This window comes from Olea europaea, unplaced genomic scaffold (assembly GCF_002742605.1).
Source record: "Olea europaea var. sylvestris unplaced genomic scaffold, O_europaea_v1 scaffold991, whole genome shotgun sequence".
In the NCBI taxonomy this organism is placed as follows: Eukaryota; Viridiplantae; Streptophyta; class Magnoliopsida; order Lamiales; family Oleaceae; genus Olea; species Olea europaea.
The window spans coordinates 178,263-200,022 of record NW_019268421.1 but is presented as its reverse complement, the minus strand read 5'-3'; the positions used below and the strand labels follow the sequence as shown (position 1 = coordinate 200,022).

Below are 21,760 nucleotides of genomic sequence, written 5' to 3'. Positions count from 1 at the left end.
GCGGGAAATGACCATTACTTGCCATAATACTATTTAAAATGACTCATTTAAGTTAACTAAGGAAAATTAATTGGAAAGTGATTTGGAACGTATCAATTTTGGCGCCGTGTCGCCAAGGATTGTTCTATCAATTTGTTAAGTGCAATATTTTTCTTTTTGTTATTTTTCTATTTATTTTTGTTTTTTTCTTTGTCTCATTTAGGTTGTAAATGAGCAAAAAACTTATAACACACTACAACCTAAGATCAAGAAAAGTGGCCGACACATCGAAAAGTGGAGAAGACATTTCTCCAACTAGACATCTAAGGCGACTGAGCATTGAATCCTCAAATGACTCCGAACACATAGAGCCCGAAATGGCGGATGCAAATCGGACCTTAAAGAAACTTGTAGCTCCAACTTTTGTTCAACAACCTCTATGCATTCAATATCCTCAAGTGGAGGTGGGATTTGAACTCAAGTCCGGGATGATTCATCTAGTTTCTACATTTCATGGATTCGCCAGAGAGGATCCAAATAAGCATTTGAAGGAGTTTCATGTGATTTGCTCAAGCATGAAACCTGCGAGTATATCGAAAGAGCAAGTGAAATTGCAAGCATTCCCTTTTTCTCTTGTAGACACTGCTAAGGAATGACTCTATTATTTGCCAGCCGGTCTTATTACCACGTGGAATGAAATGCAAAAGCACTTCTTGGAGAGGTATTTCCCAGCTTCAAAGGCTACAAACATCAGAAAAGAAATCTGTAGCATTTGGCAATCTTAAGGGAAAAGTCTCTATGAATATTGTGAGAGATTCAAAAGGCTATGTGCTAGTTGCCCAAACCACGAAATCAGTGAGCAATTACTTCTACAATACTTCTATGAAGGATTGCTCCCAATGGAGAAAAGTATGATTGATGCGGCCAGTGGAGGAACTTTAATGGATAAAACACCGATAGTTGCTAGGGATTTGATAGCCAACATGGTCGCAAACTCACAACAATTTGGTAGTAGAGAAGTGGCACCAATTAAACAAGCAAGTGAGGTAGGAGCAACCTCTCAAATTGAACGACAATTAGCCAGTCTTACATCGCTTGTGCAACAAATGGCACTTGGGACAATGCAACAAACAAAAGTGTGAAGGAATTGTTTTATTGTGGGACACCCTACCTATGCATGCCCGACAAGAAAGAGTCTCAGAGCAAGCGAATGCCATTGGGGGATTTCCAATGCAACATGAACATAGATATGATCCATATGCTAACACTTTTAATCTTGGATTGAGAGATCATCCTAATCTCAGTTAGGGAGGAAATCATTTTATAGCTCCACAATCACAGTTTAATCATTTCATGGGGTTCAATCAACAAAGGCAAGCACAACACTCTCAACCTCGTCAACAAACTTCGTCTCAAAGTTCAGAGATGTCTCTTGAAGATATGGTAAAGTCCTTAGCTTCTAGTACAATGCACTTTCAACAAGAGACAAAAACCTCAATTAAGAATTTGGAGACACAAGTGAGTCAATTGGCCAATACATTGGGTAAATTGGAGGCTCAAGGATTAGGAAAACTCCCTTCTCAAGCAATCAACCCTAGAGAAAATGTCAGTGCTATGACACTAAGAAGTGAAAAAGTTTTGGAAAAGACACCAAGGAAAATGAAAGATCAAGTTGAGGAGTCAACACAAGAGAATAACTTAGCATGTGAGAAAGATGAAGCTAAGACTCCAACCTCGGGATCTAAGGTAGATTCTAAAAGTCCTATTCCTACTTACGTTCCCTCCCCTCCATTTCCTTGCAGGTTTGTAAAGTCCAAAAGGGATGAACATGAGAATGAAATTTTGGAGACTTTTCGCAAGGTTCAAGTGAACATACCACTTTTGGATGCCATTTATCAAGTGCCACATTATGCAAAGTTCCTCAAGGAATTGTGCACTAACAAGCATAGATTGAAAGATAATGAAGTGGTAAGCGTAGGAGAAAATGTCTTGACGGTCTTGCAAAAGAAACTTCCACCAAAATGTAAAGATCCAGGAAGTTTTACCATCCCTTGCATTATTGGTAATACTAGGTTTGAAAAGCAATGCTAGATTTAGGAGCATCTATTAATGTCATGTCACATTCTATTTATGCTTCTTTAAACTTGGGATCACTTAAGGAAATCAGTGTTATTATTTAACTTGCTGATAGATCTAATGCATTTCCAAAGGGTGTGTTGGAGGATGTTTTGGTGCAGGTAAATGAATTGATTTTTCCAGCAGATTTCTATGTTCTTGACATGCAAGATGAATCAACATTTTTGACGCCACCATTGCTCTTGGGAAGACCATTTATGAGGACTGCGAGTACAAAGATAGATGTACATGATGGTACTTTGACAACAGAGTTTGATGGTGAGATTATTCGCTTCAATATCTTTGAAACAATGAGGTATTCTAGTGATGTTCATGCTTGTTTTTCAATAGCTATAATGGATTCATTTGTGCAAAAAAATTTCAATTTATCAAATGAAGATGCATTGGACACCACTTTGATTAAAAGCATTGATGTTGATAATCTAACCGGGTTGAGCAAGAATCTACAACTGTGTGAAGATATTGTTAAAACCGTGGCATCACTTAAGTCACTATCGAGTATTCTACCAAGGTATAATCTCTCCTATATTACTCTTCCGATATCTAAAGAGAAACTTTTACCTTCGGTGATGCAGGCCTCTACCTTGGAACTTAAATCTTTTCCCGAACATTTGAAGTATGTTTGGGAGAGGGGGAAACAATACCGGTGATCATAATAAAGAACCTCACAACACTTATTTTTATTTTTGTGAATTTTTGTCGCCAATGGTCCCCAACCATCATTATAGCCATCACCGTCAACACCACTAGGGGAGTATTTGAACCTCTTGCGTTTTCTATTTCTTTTTGCTTTTACATTGAGGACAATGTACAATTTAAGTTTGGGGGTGAGGAGGTGGTATGTGCTAAATTTTTTGTGGAATTTTGTGGTTTGTGCTAATTTTGTTCTCACTAAACATTTAAAAATTCGGGTGAAACACTTGTTTTTGTTGCTTGTTTGTGTTGTTTGATAGTTTTGCCAATTGTATTTTGAGTATTGCATTACTTTGATTTATGAATTGGGAACATGAATGCTAAGTGTTGTTTACTTTCATCCACTTATTCCATGATTGACTCTTTATTGAGCACTTGGGTCATGAGATTTATCACACGCACTTGTTGGTTGCACTTGTAAGTTGTTAACGAACTTAAATGACCATGCTATTAGAAATTCTTCAATTACTCTACCAATGAAAGGATAAGTTTGGGGGTGGTTGAACCGGTGAAAGAAATTATTTAGAATTGTATTAATTCTTGACTCAGTGATTGATTTTGTGGAATGTTCTTAGACTTCAAATGAAAGTTAGATGTTGTTTTCCATCTATTTATATTTCATAATAAAAAAAAATTGTAGGAAAAAGTTGCCTACTCTAAGGAGTGTGAGTCAGCATTGAGTAATCTAGTCCTATGCATCACCAATGTGTAGGAGACCATTTACGAATGAAGAAAGCTACCCTTAGGGACTCGAGCGAGGACTACCTACATTGGAAAAATGAAGAAAAATAAAAGGGATGCTATAAGCATCTAGGGGTGATTTTGTTGAAGAATTGATGGATTGTGAGTAATTTGCCTAACATAAGTTGTGATCTAAGCACTCAAAATTTTTGGCGAATTAATACATGACTAGATGATCTATTTTTTTCTTTCAAACCAACCATATTTGAGAGGGAAAAATCTAGTGATTTGAGGACAACCTTAAGTTTTTGATACCTTGGGTTAGAGTGAAAATATCATGTCTGGGGGAGTGTGCATCCCACGAGTGAAAAAGGAAAGTTTGACCATTGAGGGTTGGGGAAATAACCAACTTGTGCATTGCGATGAATTGGAATGACCACACACACACACGAGTCAAGCATGGTGTAAGTTTAAAAGTGTTTGTTGTAGCATTTTTGTAAACATTTCATAAGTTATTTGCATAATGTAAGAATTGAAGCAAAGTGGCAAAATATCGAACAATTGGAGTGTTTGTTATTATTATAGTATTATCGTTTGGTTTTAACTTGTGTGTTTGTATTACTTTGTTCGAGGACTAATAAAGATTTAAGTTTGGGGGTGTGATAAATGCGGGTTTATTGTGCTTATTAGGACCATTAAACTTAGATATTTGCTAGTTTTATTAGTGATTTATTACTTAATTTTCTTATTTTTATTTTGTCGGTGAAAACTCGATATTAAACGATGAATTGAAGGAATTTATGCGAGAAATGAGCTAAAGATGAAGGCAAACGAAGAAGACGACTAAATACGCTGCAAAAATAAGATTTAAAAAAAAATTCAGCGAGTTGGGAGCCACGGCGCCTAGCCCGAGCAGAAACAGAAACTGTGGCGCCCAGGAGCCACTATACCTGTGCCTAGGCACCACCCGAGCCGTTTTTCATTGTTTTCGAAATCCTAGGTACGAATGCTGCAATTTCCTTTAGGTGTTGGTTTACAACATTCAACCAAACACAAGACTTCTTCATTCTTGGACTCTTGGAACTTTAGGGGGCAGCTTCTTCTCCTTCTTGTCTCTTGTTTTCTTTCTTTTTTTTTTCCTTTTCCTTTCACCTATATTTTCTTAGATATTTTGGGAAAGATTGAAACATGGAGATGTTGCATTAGCTTGAAGAAGATGACCCATTGATATTGAAGGATTTTCTACCATTTCTCTCTTTATCAATAAGTTTTTCTTTTCACTTTTTCCATCAATGTTTTGTAAGAAATTGTTAGTTATTAGTGAATATTTCATGGGTAACTAAGTATATTTGTGATTGGGGATTATTTCAAACCCGAGTTGTGATTTTCAATTAATTTATGTTTTATAATTCTCTTGATTAATGTGTTTAATCCATTGTGTTAAATGTTTATTTTGTTCTTCTTGATTGTTTAGGTGTATAACTAAATGATTAAGTTGTTTCGATGAATGCTATTTTGGGATTAGTAGTACGTAATAGCTATTGATTCTAAAATCTAGTAGCAATTACATTTCGATAGATTATGAAGAATTTTCAATTGAATATATGTGCATTAATACTTAAGTTAGTAAACCGAGCTTGCGTGTTTACTTTTAATTCAATTCATCTCTTTTGTCGTAATACGTTTGTTAAATTAAATCTAGAGAGCTTGTTCTAGGTTGTTTAATGAATAGGATTGAGTAAAGAACTTGTTTTATTCAACTAACATGTAAGAAGAGATTGAGGTAATTGAACTAATAATTATTCTTAAATTGTTGTTAATCTTAAGAACGAAAATCTATTATGGTAATTGACTTGAAAATCATTCTCGTGGCGACGAAATATCCCCCAAATCATATTTTCTCGCTTTCAATCAAGAACCACTTTGTTTTTTTCAGATTTCAAGTCTCTTCTAATTTAAATTTATCGTTTTACTTAGTTCAACAAACCAAAACCCCCCATTTATTTAATCTATTTCATCTATTATTATTAATTTTACTTTTTAGTGCGCAATTGACATACTTGAATCAATCATCTGCGGGAAATGACCATTACTTGCCATAATACTATTTAAAACGACACATTTATGTCAAGTAAGAAAAATTAATTGGAACGTGATTTGGAACGTATCAAGATGAATCTCACAGCCATTATTTTTGAAGTGAAAATAATGGGTTCAAACCCAAAAGAGTGGTGGATTGACACTGGTGCTACAAGGCACGTATACTCTGATAACGAGTTGTTTACTGTAATCGAAGCAATTGAGAAGGGAGAGAAGTAGTTCATGAAAAATTCAACAACTTATGAAATCAAAGGTCAAGTGAAGGTCGTTCTGAAGATGTCTTCGGGAAAAGAGCTGACTCTTAACAATGCATTATATGTGTCGGAAAATCTGCAAGAACCGAGTGTCCTTGTCGCTTCTAAATAAGCATGGATTCCACATTTCAATTGAGTTAGATAAATTTATTTTGTTCAAGAGTGAAACGTTTGTCGGAAAGAGTTGTGTTTCCGACGGTATGTTTAAAGTGAATGTAATGGTTGTGAAATTGAAAAGTAATTAAGTTAACTCTTTTGCTTACTTGTTTAACTCTTCCAGTTTGTGGCATGATAGACTATGATATGTTAACTATGATACTTTACATAGATTAGTTAACTTGAATTGCATACTTGCATTCCATATTGATTCTAAACATAAGTGTGAAACTTGTGTTGAGGCAAAATTGACAAGTTCATCCTTTAAATCAATTGACTGAAATGGAGAACCACTTAATTTAATTCACAGTGAGATATGTGACTTAAAATTTGTACAAACAAAAGGTGGCAATAAGTATTCTATTACTTTTGTTGATGATAGCATGGAATATTTTTATGTGTATTTGCTCAAAAGTAAAGGCGAAGTCATAGAGAAATTTGAACTCTATAAGAATGGAGTTAAAAATTAACTAAAGAAAATAAAGGTGTTAAGAAGCAATTGAGGTGGTGTAGCATGAAGCAACATTTGCTAAATTCAGTGTACAACATGAAATTATTTATGAAACCATTATATCTTTTTCGCTGCAGCAAAATGATGTTGCTAAATAATATATATATATATATATATATATATATATATATACCTTAAAAAGAAATGATGAATGAAATATTAGTAAATTCTGGGTTACCTCAAAATGTGTGAGGAGAAACTGTGTTTGGCAAATTACTTTTCAATAAGATATCCAAAAATAATGGAAAAGACCTCTTATGAGTTATGAAAAGAATGAAAATCTTCCTATAAATACTTACGAATGTGGGGATGTCTGCTAAAGTTGTTGTACCAACTCCAAAAAAAGTAAAGATAGGCCCAAAAATTATATATTGCATCTTCATTAACTATGCACATAATAGTAGTGTTTATCGATTTCTTGTGCATGAGTCTAAAATCCTAGACATACACAAAAATATAATAATGGAATCGAGAAATATTTCATTCTTTGAACATTTATTTCCGTATAGATCCAAAGAAGAAGCAAGCTCTTCCAAAATGACCCACGAGACTATGATTGAAAATAGTCAGGACTAAGAAATAAAATAAGAGGTTCAGGTTGAACCAAGAAACAACAAAAGAGAAAGGACGGACAAATCTTATGCTCATAATTTTCTAACCTATATGCTAAGATAGTGAACCTCAAAACTTTCAAGAATCCGTGAACTCTTCAGAAGGATCTCAATGGAAATAGGCCATTAAAAGTGAAATGAATTTCATTTTGCAAAATCATATATGAGAACTAGTGGATCTTTCATTTTACCAATGGATTTTTAAAAGGAAAATGAACGCAAATGTAATTATTGAGAAGTATAAAGCTAGATTGATGATAAAAGGTTATAGACAACATAAAGGCCTTGATTACTTCAATACATATTCTCAAGTGATGTGAATAACATTTATTAGGATGATACTTGCGATTGTAGCTCTATGAGATCTTGAAGTACATCAAATAAATGTTAATAATGTCTTTTTGAATGGAGATTTAGAGAAAAAATCTACATGGAATAACTCGAGGATTTTTCATTATCAGGACAAGAAAAAGAAATCTGTAAATTCGTGAAGTCATTGTATCACTCGAAACTTGAAATAAGCACCCAAACATTAGCATGAAAAGTTTGATAATGTCATGATGGAATGTGAATTTAAGATCAACAAGTGTGACAAATGAGTTCATGTCAAAGACACTGAAAATGGTTATGTCATTTTATGTCTTTACATAGATGACATTCTTATCATTGGTAGCAATGATAAGATGAGTAAATCTATGAAAAATATGTTAAATTCGATATTTGAAATGAAAGATATCGGCTTAGTTGATGTAATACTTGGAGTTAAAATTTCAAGAACATCAGATAAACTAGTTTTAAGCCAGTCACATTATGGAGGCAAAATTCTAGAAAATTTTAACAAAGGTGATTCTGGCGTAGCTAGAACAATGATAGATACGAGTCAACATCTATCTAAAAACCATGGCTAGAGTGTCTCTTAAGTGGAATATTCTAGGATTATTGGAAGCCTGATTTACTTGTTGAGTTGTACAAGATCAAACATAGTCTACACAATTAGTAAACTGAGTAGATCACGAGTAATCTGAGAATTGATTTTTGGAAAGGAATAGTAAGAGCACCAAGGTACTTAAGCTATACTCATAGTTATGGATTGCACTATACCAGATAATGTTCATCAAAATCTCACAAGCGTACATGTTTGTTATACAAGTAATAATCATGATGAAAGAGTTATCGTTCCACAAGGAATAATGTTCAATTCTAGTGTCTTTGATATACTTAATCTTGTAATTGTAATAAATAACGATTGGTGGATATCTAACTATATTTTGTAACAATCAAGTATGAGTGAACGCATTGGATTTTCGACTCCACTGATCAATTCTTGTTTTGATTCTAGATCAGTGATAATTAACTCAATTCATGCAATTGTGATGATCGATAATTTCACTTTTATTTATTATTTTCTCACAGGATATAATAGCCCTACGATTACTACGAGACAATTTTATTCCTAGTCCGAATTCATATGACAAACATGCATTAATGTTTAGGACTAGAACACATGATCACACACGTCGTAAATACTATTCCTAATATTTACTACCAGTGCATTCCATAAACTGTGTTCTACTTACCATGAGTCTTTCAACACTATGAATAAGCAACTTATTGTCCAAATGGTACGTAATTATTAAAAAATGTAATTATGTATATTAATGGAATCACAACACAAAAATTAAGATAAAAACACAAAATCTCGAGTCAAAAAACTAGGAATCAAAAAGTTTCGTCATTCATCAAATACAAAGGATTTTAGTTTAGATATTAATATAAGAATTACAAGAAAAAAAAGTCATCACCAAATAATTAAACTATGAAGAAAATTTGGAAATTTTCAATATCAGCCTTCAAATTCAGATCCAAGCGATGAATTCTTCGTTCTTCGATGTAAATTCTCTCTGTTTCTCTCACAAGTTGGCTTACAATGATAATCCATAGGTCTGGACGTGTTCTATTTTTATATGATGCCAAGAAGATTGCTTACCAAAATAGAATAAGGAAAGACTAATTTTTCTACCCTTTTACACTGAGGCGCGCGCCTAGTGCAATATAGGGTGTGCGCCTGGAGGCACCCCTTTTTGTCTTCGATGCTCGCGCTTTGGCTCTTTTTTGCTTGGCCCTTAAACTTTCTTCATAGTCTTCATTTCTTTTTTCTTCACTTATTGAACCATTTGCTTATTCTTTTATCCAATTGAGTTCTTTCAATATCGAATCTTTGTTTTGCATTCATGCCTAATGTTTGAATTATTGCATTTTAATCTTCAAAATTTGTATTTGATGCGATTGAGCCCTTTTTCCCGCTTTATTTCCTTTCTCCAGCATCTTTAATCAATTGTTACCTACAAAAAAATATACATAGGATCAAGCCATGTTTCATCCAATTTCTCAACAAATAATCAATTTCAACGGCCTACATAAAGATATCCCGCGGTCATTGAAAGGTATAGTGATGCGAATTGTATATCTTGTATAAAAGACTCTAAGTATACTAGTGAATTTGTGTTCATATTGGGAGGTGCACCTATATCCTGAAAATTCTCTGAACAAATAGATATAACTAGATCTACCAGGAAATCTGAATTTATAGCTCTAAATAAAATGTGATGAATAGGCTGAGTAGTTATGCAACTTCTTAGTTGATATTTCGAGATGGTCAAAACTTATGCTAGCAATTTACATACATTATGATAGTCAATCAGTGATTTGAAAGGGCATGGAGTAATATGTACAATGGTAAGTCTATGTATGTCTATATATATGTTATGGACATAATATCATTAGGCCACTACTCCCAATAGGAGTTATCTCTATTGACTATGTAAGGTCAAAGAATAACATTGTGGATCTTAAACTAAAGGGTTAAATAGAGAGTTAGTTGTAAAAAATCAAAATAAATGAAACTTAAGCCGTTGAACGAATAATTTGATACAAAGGAAATCGAACCTAGCTGAATGGAGATCCCAAAATCTATGTTCAAATAGACAACCTAATGGTAAAGACTTAATTGAATCACTATGAGAGATATTATCTCTTGTCCATTCTTATGATATAACAATGATGCATGTGAAGATGAATGATAAGTAATAGGCTTTTCAATGATTCTTATGCGCAAAAAATCAAGCGAAGTAATACATGTTATTTGTAATAAAAAATCACCTATGTGAAAGAAAAGTGTGGCTGCTTCTAAGAGAAATGTGTGGGATCAATTCTTATACTCCCATAGAACCAACGTATGTTTACGGCCATAAATGAACATATTAGTAGGAACTAAATTGTGTTGGGAAGAGTCTTGCATGGAGTATATCATTATTTACATAAAAAGGCAGAATATTTCAAAGACATTATGTTCACTGGTCAGCTAATAAAGTAAATATATTTTCAAAGAAGGTTCAAAGGATAATATCTACTATCCTATGCAAGTTTCAATCATTGAACTATATCACCAAGTTTTTATGTCTCCCATTTCTGTGTCGCTCCCAATTTTCATTCATGTGGGGATTATTGGAAAAATGGCGATGTTGAGCTTACTTTTGGCACAATTTTAGTTGGGACTCGTTGATTCAATTTGAAAGATCAAAGTTGATCTGTATTCTCCTCGATGAGAACATTGAAATCATAAATTTACTTGCCAAAAATGATAAACGGGTGAATGAGAAATTGAAGTTCAAAATAGACATTGGAAGATGGTTTATGTTGGAAGAAAACTACATTTAAATTTGTACCACATCGGAAGTTTAAAAAAACAAGGACTACTTTATCTATGACTACATTTTGGAGGAGTGTAATCATGTGTAATATATATATTCTTTCCACGTACGTGAGCAGAAGGGCGCAAATCAAGGACCAAAAATGTACATCGAGCTTTGAATATTTGTGTGGGCTCGACTCGCGTATATGAATGTTGGACTGAACAAAGTAAAAATCGGCCGATCAGGAATGTCCATGATTTGCTTTCTCTAATTGAATTTTTAGCTTCTGAAACTGTTAAAACTCCAATGGTTATTACCATTATAGTATTTAGTTAATGACATATTTATGGATGAATTTACTTACCATTCATGGGGGCCAAGTCTATAACTGAGTTGTTTTTTTCCATTGTTCCACACAAGAAAAATTTCTCACTCTTCTGTATAATTTCCAATTTAGTCAGGTTCGATTCATTTTTATATAAATTTTAGTGTTGTTATTTTGACACAAATTCATTTCGTCTGAGTAGAAACTGAAGTGCACAAACTCTACTGAATTTCCGTTGTATATTAGGAACAAGACGTTCATACAAAGCCTCGAACATTTACAGTGAAGGGATGAATATGTTTTAAGAAAACTGTGTAATACATAGGTCTCGATTTGCAAATTCATTTCCCGTCTACAATTGAAATATTGCTGTAGATTTAGTTCCATCTTTTAGCCCGTAAAATTAATGGTATATTCTGCCATTTTAATTAAATTACTTGTTTATGTTCTTACTGTAATCAGCAGAATTATATTATTCTGCAATTTCTGCTAACATATATATGGGTGTTTTTGATTTATTGTTTTCAAACAGTTTCATTATTAAGTTTGTAAAACATTGAAAATGTATTTGATCTGATATCTTTAAAAATGTATTTTTGAGAACCAATTTAAATTTATAACATAAAACTCAAAAACCCAAAACACATTTTTGACGTTTAAAAATTTTAAAAAGCTAAAATTCTGAAAAACTAAAATAAAAAATTCTAAAAAATAAAATTACTAAAAAAAATAAAATTACAAAAATTTCTAAAAAATAAAATTTATTTTTATTCAAGCTCTCAATTATTATTTATATAAAAATTTTAAAAAATTATTTAAATGAACACAGATTAAAAAATTCTCAGTATACATCATTAATTTTTATTTTCTATATTTTGAATTCAATTTTTTTATTTTGCTACAAAAGAAATATTGTTACATTCAGTAACTTTAAAATGTATATATTATTACTTGATAGTATATTAACATAGGATTTTATTATTATTATTATTATTTTGCTGAATAATCAAATTTCATGAAATAAAATATCATAAAATAATTTTTCAAAATTTCGAACCAAATATGTTTTCTGATTATTTTTTTTTTTGAGAAATAAGTTTTTAAAACGAAAAATTCAGTACATTTTCAACAATCTTTCAACAGACATTCAAAATAAAAAACTAAAAATGAATTTAAAACTCAAAACTGAAAACTAAGGGGGCGTTTGGTTTGCGTTTTTGTTTTCTATTTTTTGTTTTCAATTTCATTTTGGTTTTGTGTTTTAAGTGTGTGTTTTGAAATTGTTGAAAATAAGTTTGGCTTGTCATTGTGGAAATATGTTTCTTAAAATGTAAAAATTCAAAAGGCGTTTGGTTTGGAATTCATTTTCTCTTCTCCAGCAAACAAAATTCCCAGCATCCCCACCATCTTCTACTTCACAAACCGACCACCACCCACCACCTAGACCACCAAATCCTAGCATCACTCGAACCCCCTCACCACCATCTACGATGCAATCTATGATACTGAGCATTGCACCTAATTCTATGTGTATTATGAGTCAACAACAATGGTAATGGGAAATCATTAAACAGAAGCTAAAAAGAACTAGAATATACAGAGAAAAACTTACTAAATTTTGACAAACAAGAGCTGTAATTTCTACAATTGAATGAGCACCCAGTGTCGTTTGATGATGAATTTTAGTTCTCCCAAGTTGATTTGTAGATTCGAGCATATTTGAGCCTTCAATTGAAACAGGGTTAAGCGGCATTTCCTACTTGCAGGTTCACTCCATGGTAGATTCGAGCTAAATTGACGAAGACCCATATATGTATGTTGTCCGCCATAATGAGTAGGAGGTAATGGTGGTGGTGTGCGACCATGATTCTCAATGCCAGTGCCGAAATTTGGCAGCACTGTGCGTGGTTTGCTGCATTCGAACAGGCAAAATCTTTCCCATTTTCTTCATATGTTGGTAAGGAGTTAAAGAATGGGATGAGGACATGTTGATGGTGTGGAAATTGGGTGGTTTGTTCGGCGGTACAGTGGTCGGATTCGTGAGTAGAAGGTGTAGGAATTGGTTCAAATATTAAATGAAAAGGTGTGTAAAAATTGAAAAATGAAATGTGTGTAAAAATGGAAAATAAAAAGGTGTAATGTAACTACGTGTCAACTTTGACCAAATATTTGGACTTGATCCGATCGTCAAATTATAAAAGTAAATAGACCAACTTATTCTACTCGTCGAGTAGATCATCGTAGTATATTTGAAATATCGAAACCAATTCCGGATGAATGAGAAATTGCAGTCCAAAGTTGGAAGAAATGAAGTATTGTAACTTTTCGAAATGATGCAAGTTTTGACCAAGTGTTGCAATTTTTTGAAAGGATGCATATTTTGACCCACACTACTTCATTTGCACCCTTTCTACATCTATAAATAGAACTTTATGGACATGATTTTGGACACACCAATTGCATTGAACATTTCTTCTCCTCTTGCAATTCACTCATTTCTAATTCCATAACATTTTCATGCATTTCCTTGGTAGAGAGGGAATTCCGTTCGAGTTCGATGGTCGAAGGCATTTGGAGTGCTCTTATGGCTTGACGTGATCGTTGTATCTTGGGAGATGATTGTTGAAAAATCGTTAGCACCGATGCGGAATAAATTCATCTTAAGGAAAGAGTTATACTCGCCTCGACCAATCATATCACTTACGTCTAATTTTTTCTGATTTCATTTCTACTTGATTTTAGAAAATGATTAATTTTATTTATATGGTTTATGCAAGGTTTGATATGAAGAATCATATATTTTAATTCAAGAATGAAAATGGTCAGATTCGATAATCATTGGTTAGTTTCTCAAATTCTATTTTCCTTGTTTCGATTTCGTGAACGTGTAAGTTACGTTTTATGAATATAATATGCACATAATCGGTGTATTCCCCAACAATCTTGAGATGAAATTTTGTTGATTTTCTTGTGCATTTTATAGTTACGTTATTGGAAATTATATAGTATGCAATTCTAAAAATTGTGTATAAACACGTGAATCTGTAAACTGACAATTGGTTAAGCACTTAAATTTATGGTATCTATATGATATTCCAAATAATTGTACTTGTCGAAATTGTGATACCAATTGGAAAGTTGGCAGTTTTAATTTGCTGGCATCTTTTAATTAAACAAGTGGTTTTGTGCATGAGGAATCTTGATTGGGTGTTTGTGCACTTATATTAATGGTTCCGTTCTCCATGAAACAGAATTTGTGCAAAAATAATTGGAGCCAGAATGTCTTAACATATTCTGATGAATTAAATAAAATATGATGTTGAAGGATGTATCTTTCCACATTTCTGAAATGACATGAATTGGCCTTTTACCATAAGTTGTGTTACCAAATAAAATTTCCTTACATACAAACGAGTGCTTACATGAAAAGATGCATATTTAATGAATAAGTTACTGGTTTGATGATATTAAATAAATTATATGAATGGTTGCTTCAATTTATTTAGTAATTAATTACTTGTGCAATTGTGAATTTAATCATGTTGTAACTGCCTCAATTAAAAGTAGCCAACTATTATATGCCGTCCATTCATTTAGAATATGATATATGATTACAATTGTTAAGGCATGGTTGTTGAACCAGTACGTTTCTTTCCATGATGGTTTATTTTTGAACAAGTGAGTGAGGTTCTAAAAGCAGTTTACTAGATGGCAACAAAATATGGAAGTGTGTGGACCTCCTCCATGAGACATTTTATAGAATAAACTTATACAAATGAATGTATAAATATTTGGAATATATGTTGCTATTCCTAAACTTTGTCCATGATGAATTGGTTATCGTTAAAATCAACTTTAGTCCAATAATGAATGGATGGAAATAAGGAAATTATTCCTAACCATTGGACATATAAGGATGCCAATTATTTGATGAAAGTATATGAACTTTCATGAGATTCCTTTGATTGGAATATGAAAATGGCATGGTAAATTAGTTGGTTAAAGTTTCATAACTTGTTGAAATTATACTAACTTTGATAAATGTTGATAACCTCATTTAATTCTATGAAATTAAGTGAGATGATTTAAGTAGATATAATTATTTAGTTATAAGATTTAAGCCACTTAATTATTATGAAATATTCTATGATCCATTTTGCATGGAAAGATGTGTCTTTTCATATGAATAATCGTGACTTTTGATATGATTAATTTTCCAATGGGTGTATCTCTTCATAGAGATTAATTCAAGAGGTTTGTCCTTTTGTAGAGTTGTGGCATATGTATTCATAATTGAGGAATTGTGGGGGTAACTCAGTTTAACATTTGCATTTGTTTTTATCTTGTAATCATAAAAAGATATCTATGAAGGTGAAAAGATAGAAAAATCTTATACTAATTATAAGGATGATATACACTAAGTCTAAAGTGGATTAAATGGATAGAAGCCGATTATAGCGTTTGTTTAGACATGCAAGAACAATTGGAATATTTGAAGAATATTCATATAGTTCAAATGCATGGTAATGTTTCAATGATGATATTGAATATCCATGATTCTGAAATCCACTTGTAAACATGGTTGACTAGTGTAATAATTAGATAGAAATCCTCTAACAGTGTTGTTAGGAAATTGATAAAGCTTTAGATAAAGCTAATGAGGCATGTAGTTTCATAAGAGGATTTCTTGGTGGCGATAATTTGTATCTATCAAATGAATCGATCATTGGCTAGCAATATTTAATAAGATAATAAGTCACATGTAAGGGTAGGTCTAGACGTATAAGTCATAGACACAATACCATTAAGCAGTTGATCTCAATGGTGTAAACTCGTGGTACCTTTAAAAGAGATTTACTAAGAGAGATCAAGAAGACTGCATATCGAAGGGAATGAGATTGAAGCCTACTACGCTAGAGTCCTTGTAATGGTAACCATACCTTGTTGACTGAAGATCCCAAAATCTTGGTTCAAAAGGACAACTAAGTTATGAGGATTCCGTGAAGCACTTAAGAAAATAATTTTCCAACTCATTTCTATGATATTAAAGTGCTTTCTGCAGAGTTGCAAGAAGTTAAGATAATTTTTTAATGATTCCTATATCTTGATTAAGTCAAGCGGAGTAGGGCAGAATACTCTTAATAGGAGGTCATCTATGTGAGTGTAAAGTGTGGCCGCTTCAATGAGAATTATTTAAGGCTTAAATTCTCTAAACACTCGCAGAACCAAGAAGGATTCAGGGCCAAAATGAATCAAGTCATGAGAACCATGTGTCTTGGCTTACACTAAAAGCTGAATGGTTTAAGACATCACGTTTACCAATTAGCCAAATAAGTCCGACGATATTTCACTAAAGGAGGTTCAAGGCCAGAAGCTACCTTCCCTTATGCAGTGTTTTTTCGCACCCTCTCTAAATTGCATCATATCATCGCATTTACATATGCGTACCCAATTTTCATTCATGTGGGGGATTGTAGAAATTTGTTCAAATATTAAATGAAAATGTGTGTAAAAATTGAAAAATGAAAAGGTGTGTAAAAATGGAAAATTAAAAAGTGTGACTACGTGTCAACTTCGACCAAATATTCAGACTTGATTCGATGATCAAATTATAAAAGTAAATAGACCAACGTATTCTATTTGTCGAGTATATCGTCGTGGTATATTTGGAATATCGAAATCAATTCCGGATGAATGAGAAATTACGGTCCAAAATTGGAAGAAATGAAGTGTTGTAACTTTTCGAAAGGATGCAAGTTTTGGCCAAGTGTTGCAACTTTTTGAAAAAATGCATATTTTGGCCCACACTACTTCATTTGCACCCTTTCTACATCTATAAATAGAACCTTATGGACATGATTTTGGGAACACCAATTGCATTGAGCATTTCTTCTCTTCTTGCAATTCTCTCATTTCTAATTTCATAGCATTTTCATGCATTTCCTTGGTAGAGAGGGAATTTCGTTCAAGTTCATTGGTCGAAGTCATTTGGAGTGCTCCTATAGCTTGACGTGGTCGTTGTATCTTGGGAGATGATTGTCGAAAAACCGTTAGCACCGATGTGGAGCAAATTCGTCTTAAGGAAAGACTATACTCGCCTCGACCAATCTTATCACGTACATCTAATTTTTTCTGATTTCATTTTTACTTTATTTTAGAAAACGATTAATTTTATTTATATGGTTTATGCAAGGTTTGATATGAAGAATCATATGTTTTAATTCAAAAATGAAAATGGTCAGATTAATGATTAATTTCTCAAATTCTATTTTCCTTGTTTCGATTTCGTGAACGTGTAAATTACGTTTTATGAATATAATATGCACATAATCGGTATATTCCCCAACAGAAGGTGCCGGCTTGAGGTGGAGTAGATGCAATGGAAGTGTGGAACTAGGTTTTTGTCATTTTGGAAAATGGCGTTTTCCGTCTTTTCAGCTTTAGCGTCTTTTGGCTTGAAAATAGGGAAAACGACTTTTTTTCGTTTTTTGTTTTCTTCAGAATTTTATTTTATTTTATTTTTTGTTTTCGAAAACTCATTTTTGAAAACGGGAAGTCAAACACGTTTTCATCGTTTTGAAAAATAGAAAACGGAAAATGACAAACCAATCAGACCCTAAAATGGAAAATATATGGTCTTTCGATCCCTGAGTTCTGACATTAGGATTTCACGTTAGTCAAATCCTATAAAAGAGTCAAGATCTTAAGTTCTTGCATTGGGATCAGCAGAAAATTTCAAATACAAACTCGTGGCCCATTATTGGGGTCAGTTAAATTATAAATTGGTGCCACGAGATTTTTTCTTACATCCAACCCTAGAAACAACCTAGGATTCCAACCTTAAAATTTCCATTGGACTAAAATTATGTAGCTTTTGCCCTTTTTGTTTGCGTAATTGGAATAGGTAACTTTTCAATAATCATTTTTTAGCAAAATGTTGTTGAATAAGGCATTGCCTTAGGCTTCACCTAAGAAATCATTTGAATAAATGCTTGAGAATATGTTGTGCACGATTTTATAGAATATTTAGAGATTAAATAAAGATGTGATTTGATAAGGGTATTTTTACACTTGTTCGAACCATAAAAAAAATTGGCATTTGAAAGTGATTTTATTAATTATATAATTAATTTTGTATATTTTAAGATTACTTTAGGAGAAAAATCAGATTGGATAAGATTGGATAAAATTGGATTGAAGTTGAGGAACAAAATAATCAAGTCTTGAAGTTGAGGACTCATTATGCAAATACAAAGGACTTGGGATGCACAAGAAATCAATGTAGGGGACCCAAGTGTACGAAATTGAGAGAAATTCCAACTTTTGTTGATTTTCTACTGTTTTGAACTTGCAATTGATGATTTTTCAATCTGAAACACGTTGGGGGAAGTTTTCAAGAATACTTCAATTTGTTATCAAGAATATAGCCCAAAAATAAGTCAAATAAGTGGTGTCAAAATTAATAAAACAAAAAAATAGAAACAGGATTATTAAAACCATTACTATCGATCATCTTTGTCTCACTATTTTGAACTTGCAGCATGTCTCTAACACAAAATTACTGGACTTTGCCGCTAAGACCATCAATCATTGATTATGTTATGTATGTGTGTCCCCGTAATTAGGCCCAACCCAGAGAATTTTGAGGCCCCAGGCATCTCATTATTATGAGACTCTTAAATGAAAAAAAATTTTACATGTGTAAAAATACTTAAATAAATCATATATTTACATTTTCAACAAAGACGTGATACGATTCAAAAGAAAAAGTAGCAAATTCAAGTTATTTTTGATCAATCATATTATGGACATTATGAACTCATGAAAATTCTATTTTGGATAAATAAAATTCAAGTTATTAAAGTAAACTATTGGTATGATATTGCTTTTCAAATTAAATCATATTAATATAATAATATTGGACTCATTTGATAGCTTGTAATTAATCATATATATTAAACTAAAACTATATATATATATATATATATAATTGGGATTTTAGCATGATTTTCATTTGGAGGCCCCCATGAGATATGAGACCCTAAGCCATTGCCTAGTTGGCTTTGGCTTAGGGTTGGCCTTGCCCATGATACAATACACACACCACAATCAAATTTAAGAAACAAACAAATATAAGGTATAGCCCTAGGATATTATAGGAAACAAATATAAGTTTTGCTGTTACCGATACTCACACTAGGTGGGTCCCGTTGTATAAAATATTACCCAAAAAACCCACCCACCCCTTGTGTTGTAAGTCTCAGTAGGGGTTCACAGTAGGAACCCCTATCCTGTACCCCAAGCACTACTCAACAAATATTGGGTTGAAAGATGGTAAAGTGTCGCTATCGTCAGAGTGGATTTGTTTTAGTTTTGTGAATAATTCGATATACTTTACTATTTTAAGGAAGGAAAAAAGGAGGATCATATACAATCTTATTTGGAAGTGCTTAATTAAAAGTTAAGTCATGGATCTCATATAGTATAGAGATAAAAGAGAAAAAAAAAATGGATAATGAATTATTATCCTCTAAAAGTGAACATAAAATTTACCGAAGAACTCATTTAAATTAAGCATTGTCAAACTTGCAATAAATCCCTGAAATTCCCCATATCTTATATAAGATTAACAATGACAAAGGAACGAGTAGAGCTGGTTTGACTCATTGGTCCAAGGCGAAGCTGTAACCACTTCCAAAATTTACAGAAAATTATAAAAAAAAAATGTTGGAAAAAAAACTCTCTTCTCCTGTTCGGATCCAGAACCAACTACATGGAATATAAGCCGAGTTAAAATTATTCAGGATAAAGTATACATGTACAAAATAAGAAGCTCAACTCGACCTTCAACTTAACATGGGGTCTGAGATGTCCATGTTCGAGCTATCACAAGATATTATAAATTGATAGAAAATACATAATGTATAATTAAAATTAAAGTTTAAATTATAGTAAATTTTAAACCAAACGAGCACAAACCTAATAAAAAAATTAGATCTTAAATACAAATTGTACTCCTAGTAAAACATAATATTGAATGCATTAAGGCTTTACAATTTCTAGTAAGCAACGAATAACCACCTATGCACTTAGGCAATTCAATCCTGGGTGTTTGATATGCATTTTTATGTAAAAATGTATTTTAGAATAGTAAATTGATGTGAAATGTGTGGTTGAAAAATAAGGAAATTTTTTTTATTTACGTGTAATATTATTTTAATAAAGAATGAGTGGTTGAAAAGAATATAGAGAAAATTGCATTTTGAAGAAAATGACTACCAAACGAGCTCTATCAAAATATTAGAATTCCATGATTTTCACAAATAAATCAATTGATGAAGAAACGTGCCTTGATCCTTGACAATTTAATTAAAAGATTTATACCTGCAAAATAAAGATAAATAAGAAAATCAAGAAACTGTTCTCTCTCTTTTATTTCTGTAATTGAATGTCTTATTTTGATAAGTTTCATTTACCTTATAGGTGGAGAGAGGCAGTTTTCTCATGGATCTTAAAAACTGCCCATTTTCCATTTAAGTGTGCAGCTAATTGAATTTCAACATATAAAACCACTTTAATATATTACTTAATAATATTATGTGGCCCATATTAATTGGTCTTGTATTCTCTCACTTTAATTTGTATTTAAAAATCAGATTTTAAATACAAATTGTACTTTTAGTAATTTAACATAATATTGATTGCATTAAAGCTTTACAATTTCTAATACGCACCGAACAACCACCCATGCATGTAAGTAATTCAATTCTAATATCAAGATATTAGAATCCTATGATTTTCACATATAAATTAATTGATGAAGAAACATATCTTGATCCTTGACAATTTAATTGGAAGATTTACACCTGCAAAATCAAGAAATTTTTCTCTCTCTTTTATCTCTATAATTGAACGTAAGTAATTTGATAAGTTTCATTTGCCCTTATAGGCGAAGAGATGCAATTTTCTCTTGGGCCTTAAAAATTGCCCACTTTCCATCAAAGCATGCTGTTATGAAACTATCATTTCTTAATGGGCTAATAGAATTTTAACATATAAAACCACTTTAATTAATTACTTAATAATATTAAATGGGCCACATTAATTGGTCTTGTATTCTCTCACTTGGCTCGTAAAATATTGCTTCGTTATGTGGCCTATAATATAATGCGTATATCATAAGTTAAAATTCATTATACATTGGTCCCTGAAGATACCATCCTTGAATAATGACTAATAAGAGTTATGGCTGCTGTACACCATCATTTCGGCAAAATTCTTTCTATCTACTACAATATTAGTCCTCACTTAACATAATATGTAATCAGAAGTTCGAAAATTGCATTCCAATAAAGTCTTCGAAACGAATATCACTATTAGCATCCACATAATCCATTCATGTACATATACCAACAATTAAGATATGAATAATATTTTTGTCAAATACAATACATAAACGAGCTCAAAGCGTCAAATACATAAACATCATAAATTACATAATGTCAATACTCAATTTCAATAATGCACAATCTTTCGATATATTTATTAAATATGTCTTTGGTGCCAATCATTTCGTTAATGGATTTGTAATCATGAGATTGGAGTTAATATGCTCGATTGCC

At 32.2% G+C, this 21,760-nt stretch overlaps 1 protein-coding gene across 1 annotated transcript; it reads left to right on the top strand.

The window, feature by feature from the left end:
• The first annotated feature begins 1,332 nt into the window (after positions 1-1,332).
• LOC111392860 lies at positions 1,333-2,765 on the top strand. Its single transcript, XM_023018257.1, has 2 exons — positions 1,333-2,051; positions 2,171-2,765. The coding sequence occupies exons 1-2, from the start codon at positions 1,333-1,335 to the stop codon at positions 2,763-2,765; spliced, it is 1,314 nt and encodes a 437-aa protein (XP_022874025.1).
• The last annotated feature ends 18,995 nt before the right edge of the window (positions 2,766-21,760 follow it).

Excerpts from the sequence above, each read along its gene's own strand:
- LOC111392860 (XM_023018257.1), top strand. The coding sequence starts at position 1,333 with ATGGGGTTCAATCAACAAAGGCAAGCACAACACTCTCAACCTCGTCAA. Across the intron at positions 2,052-2,170 it reads TGCATTATTGGTAATACTAG|ATCTAATGCATTTCCAAAGG; the intron begins GTTTGAAAAGCA and ends ACTTGCTGATAG.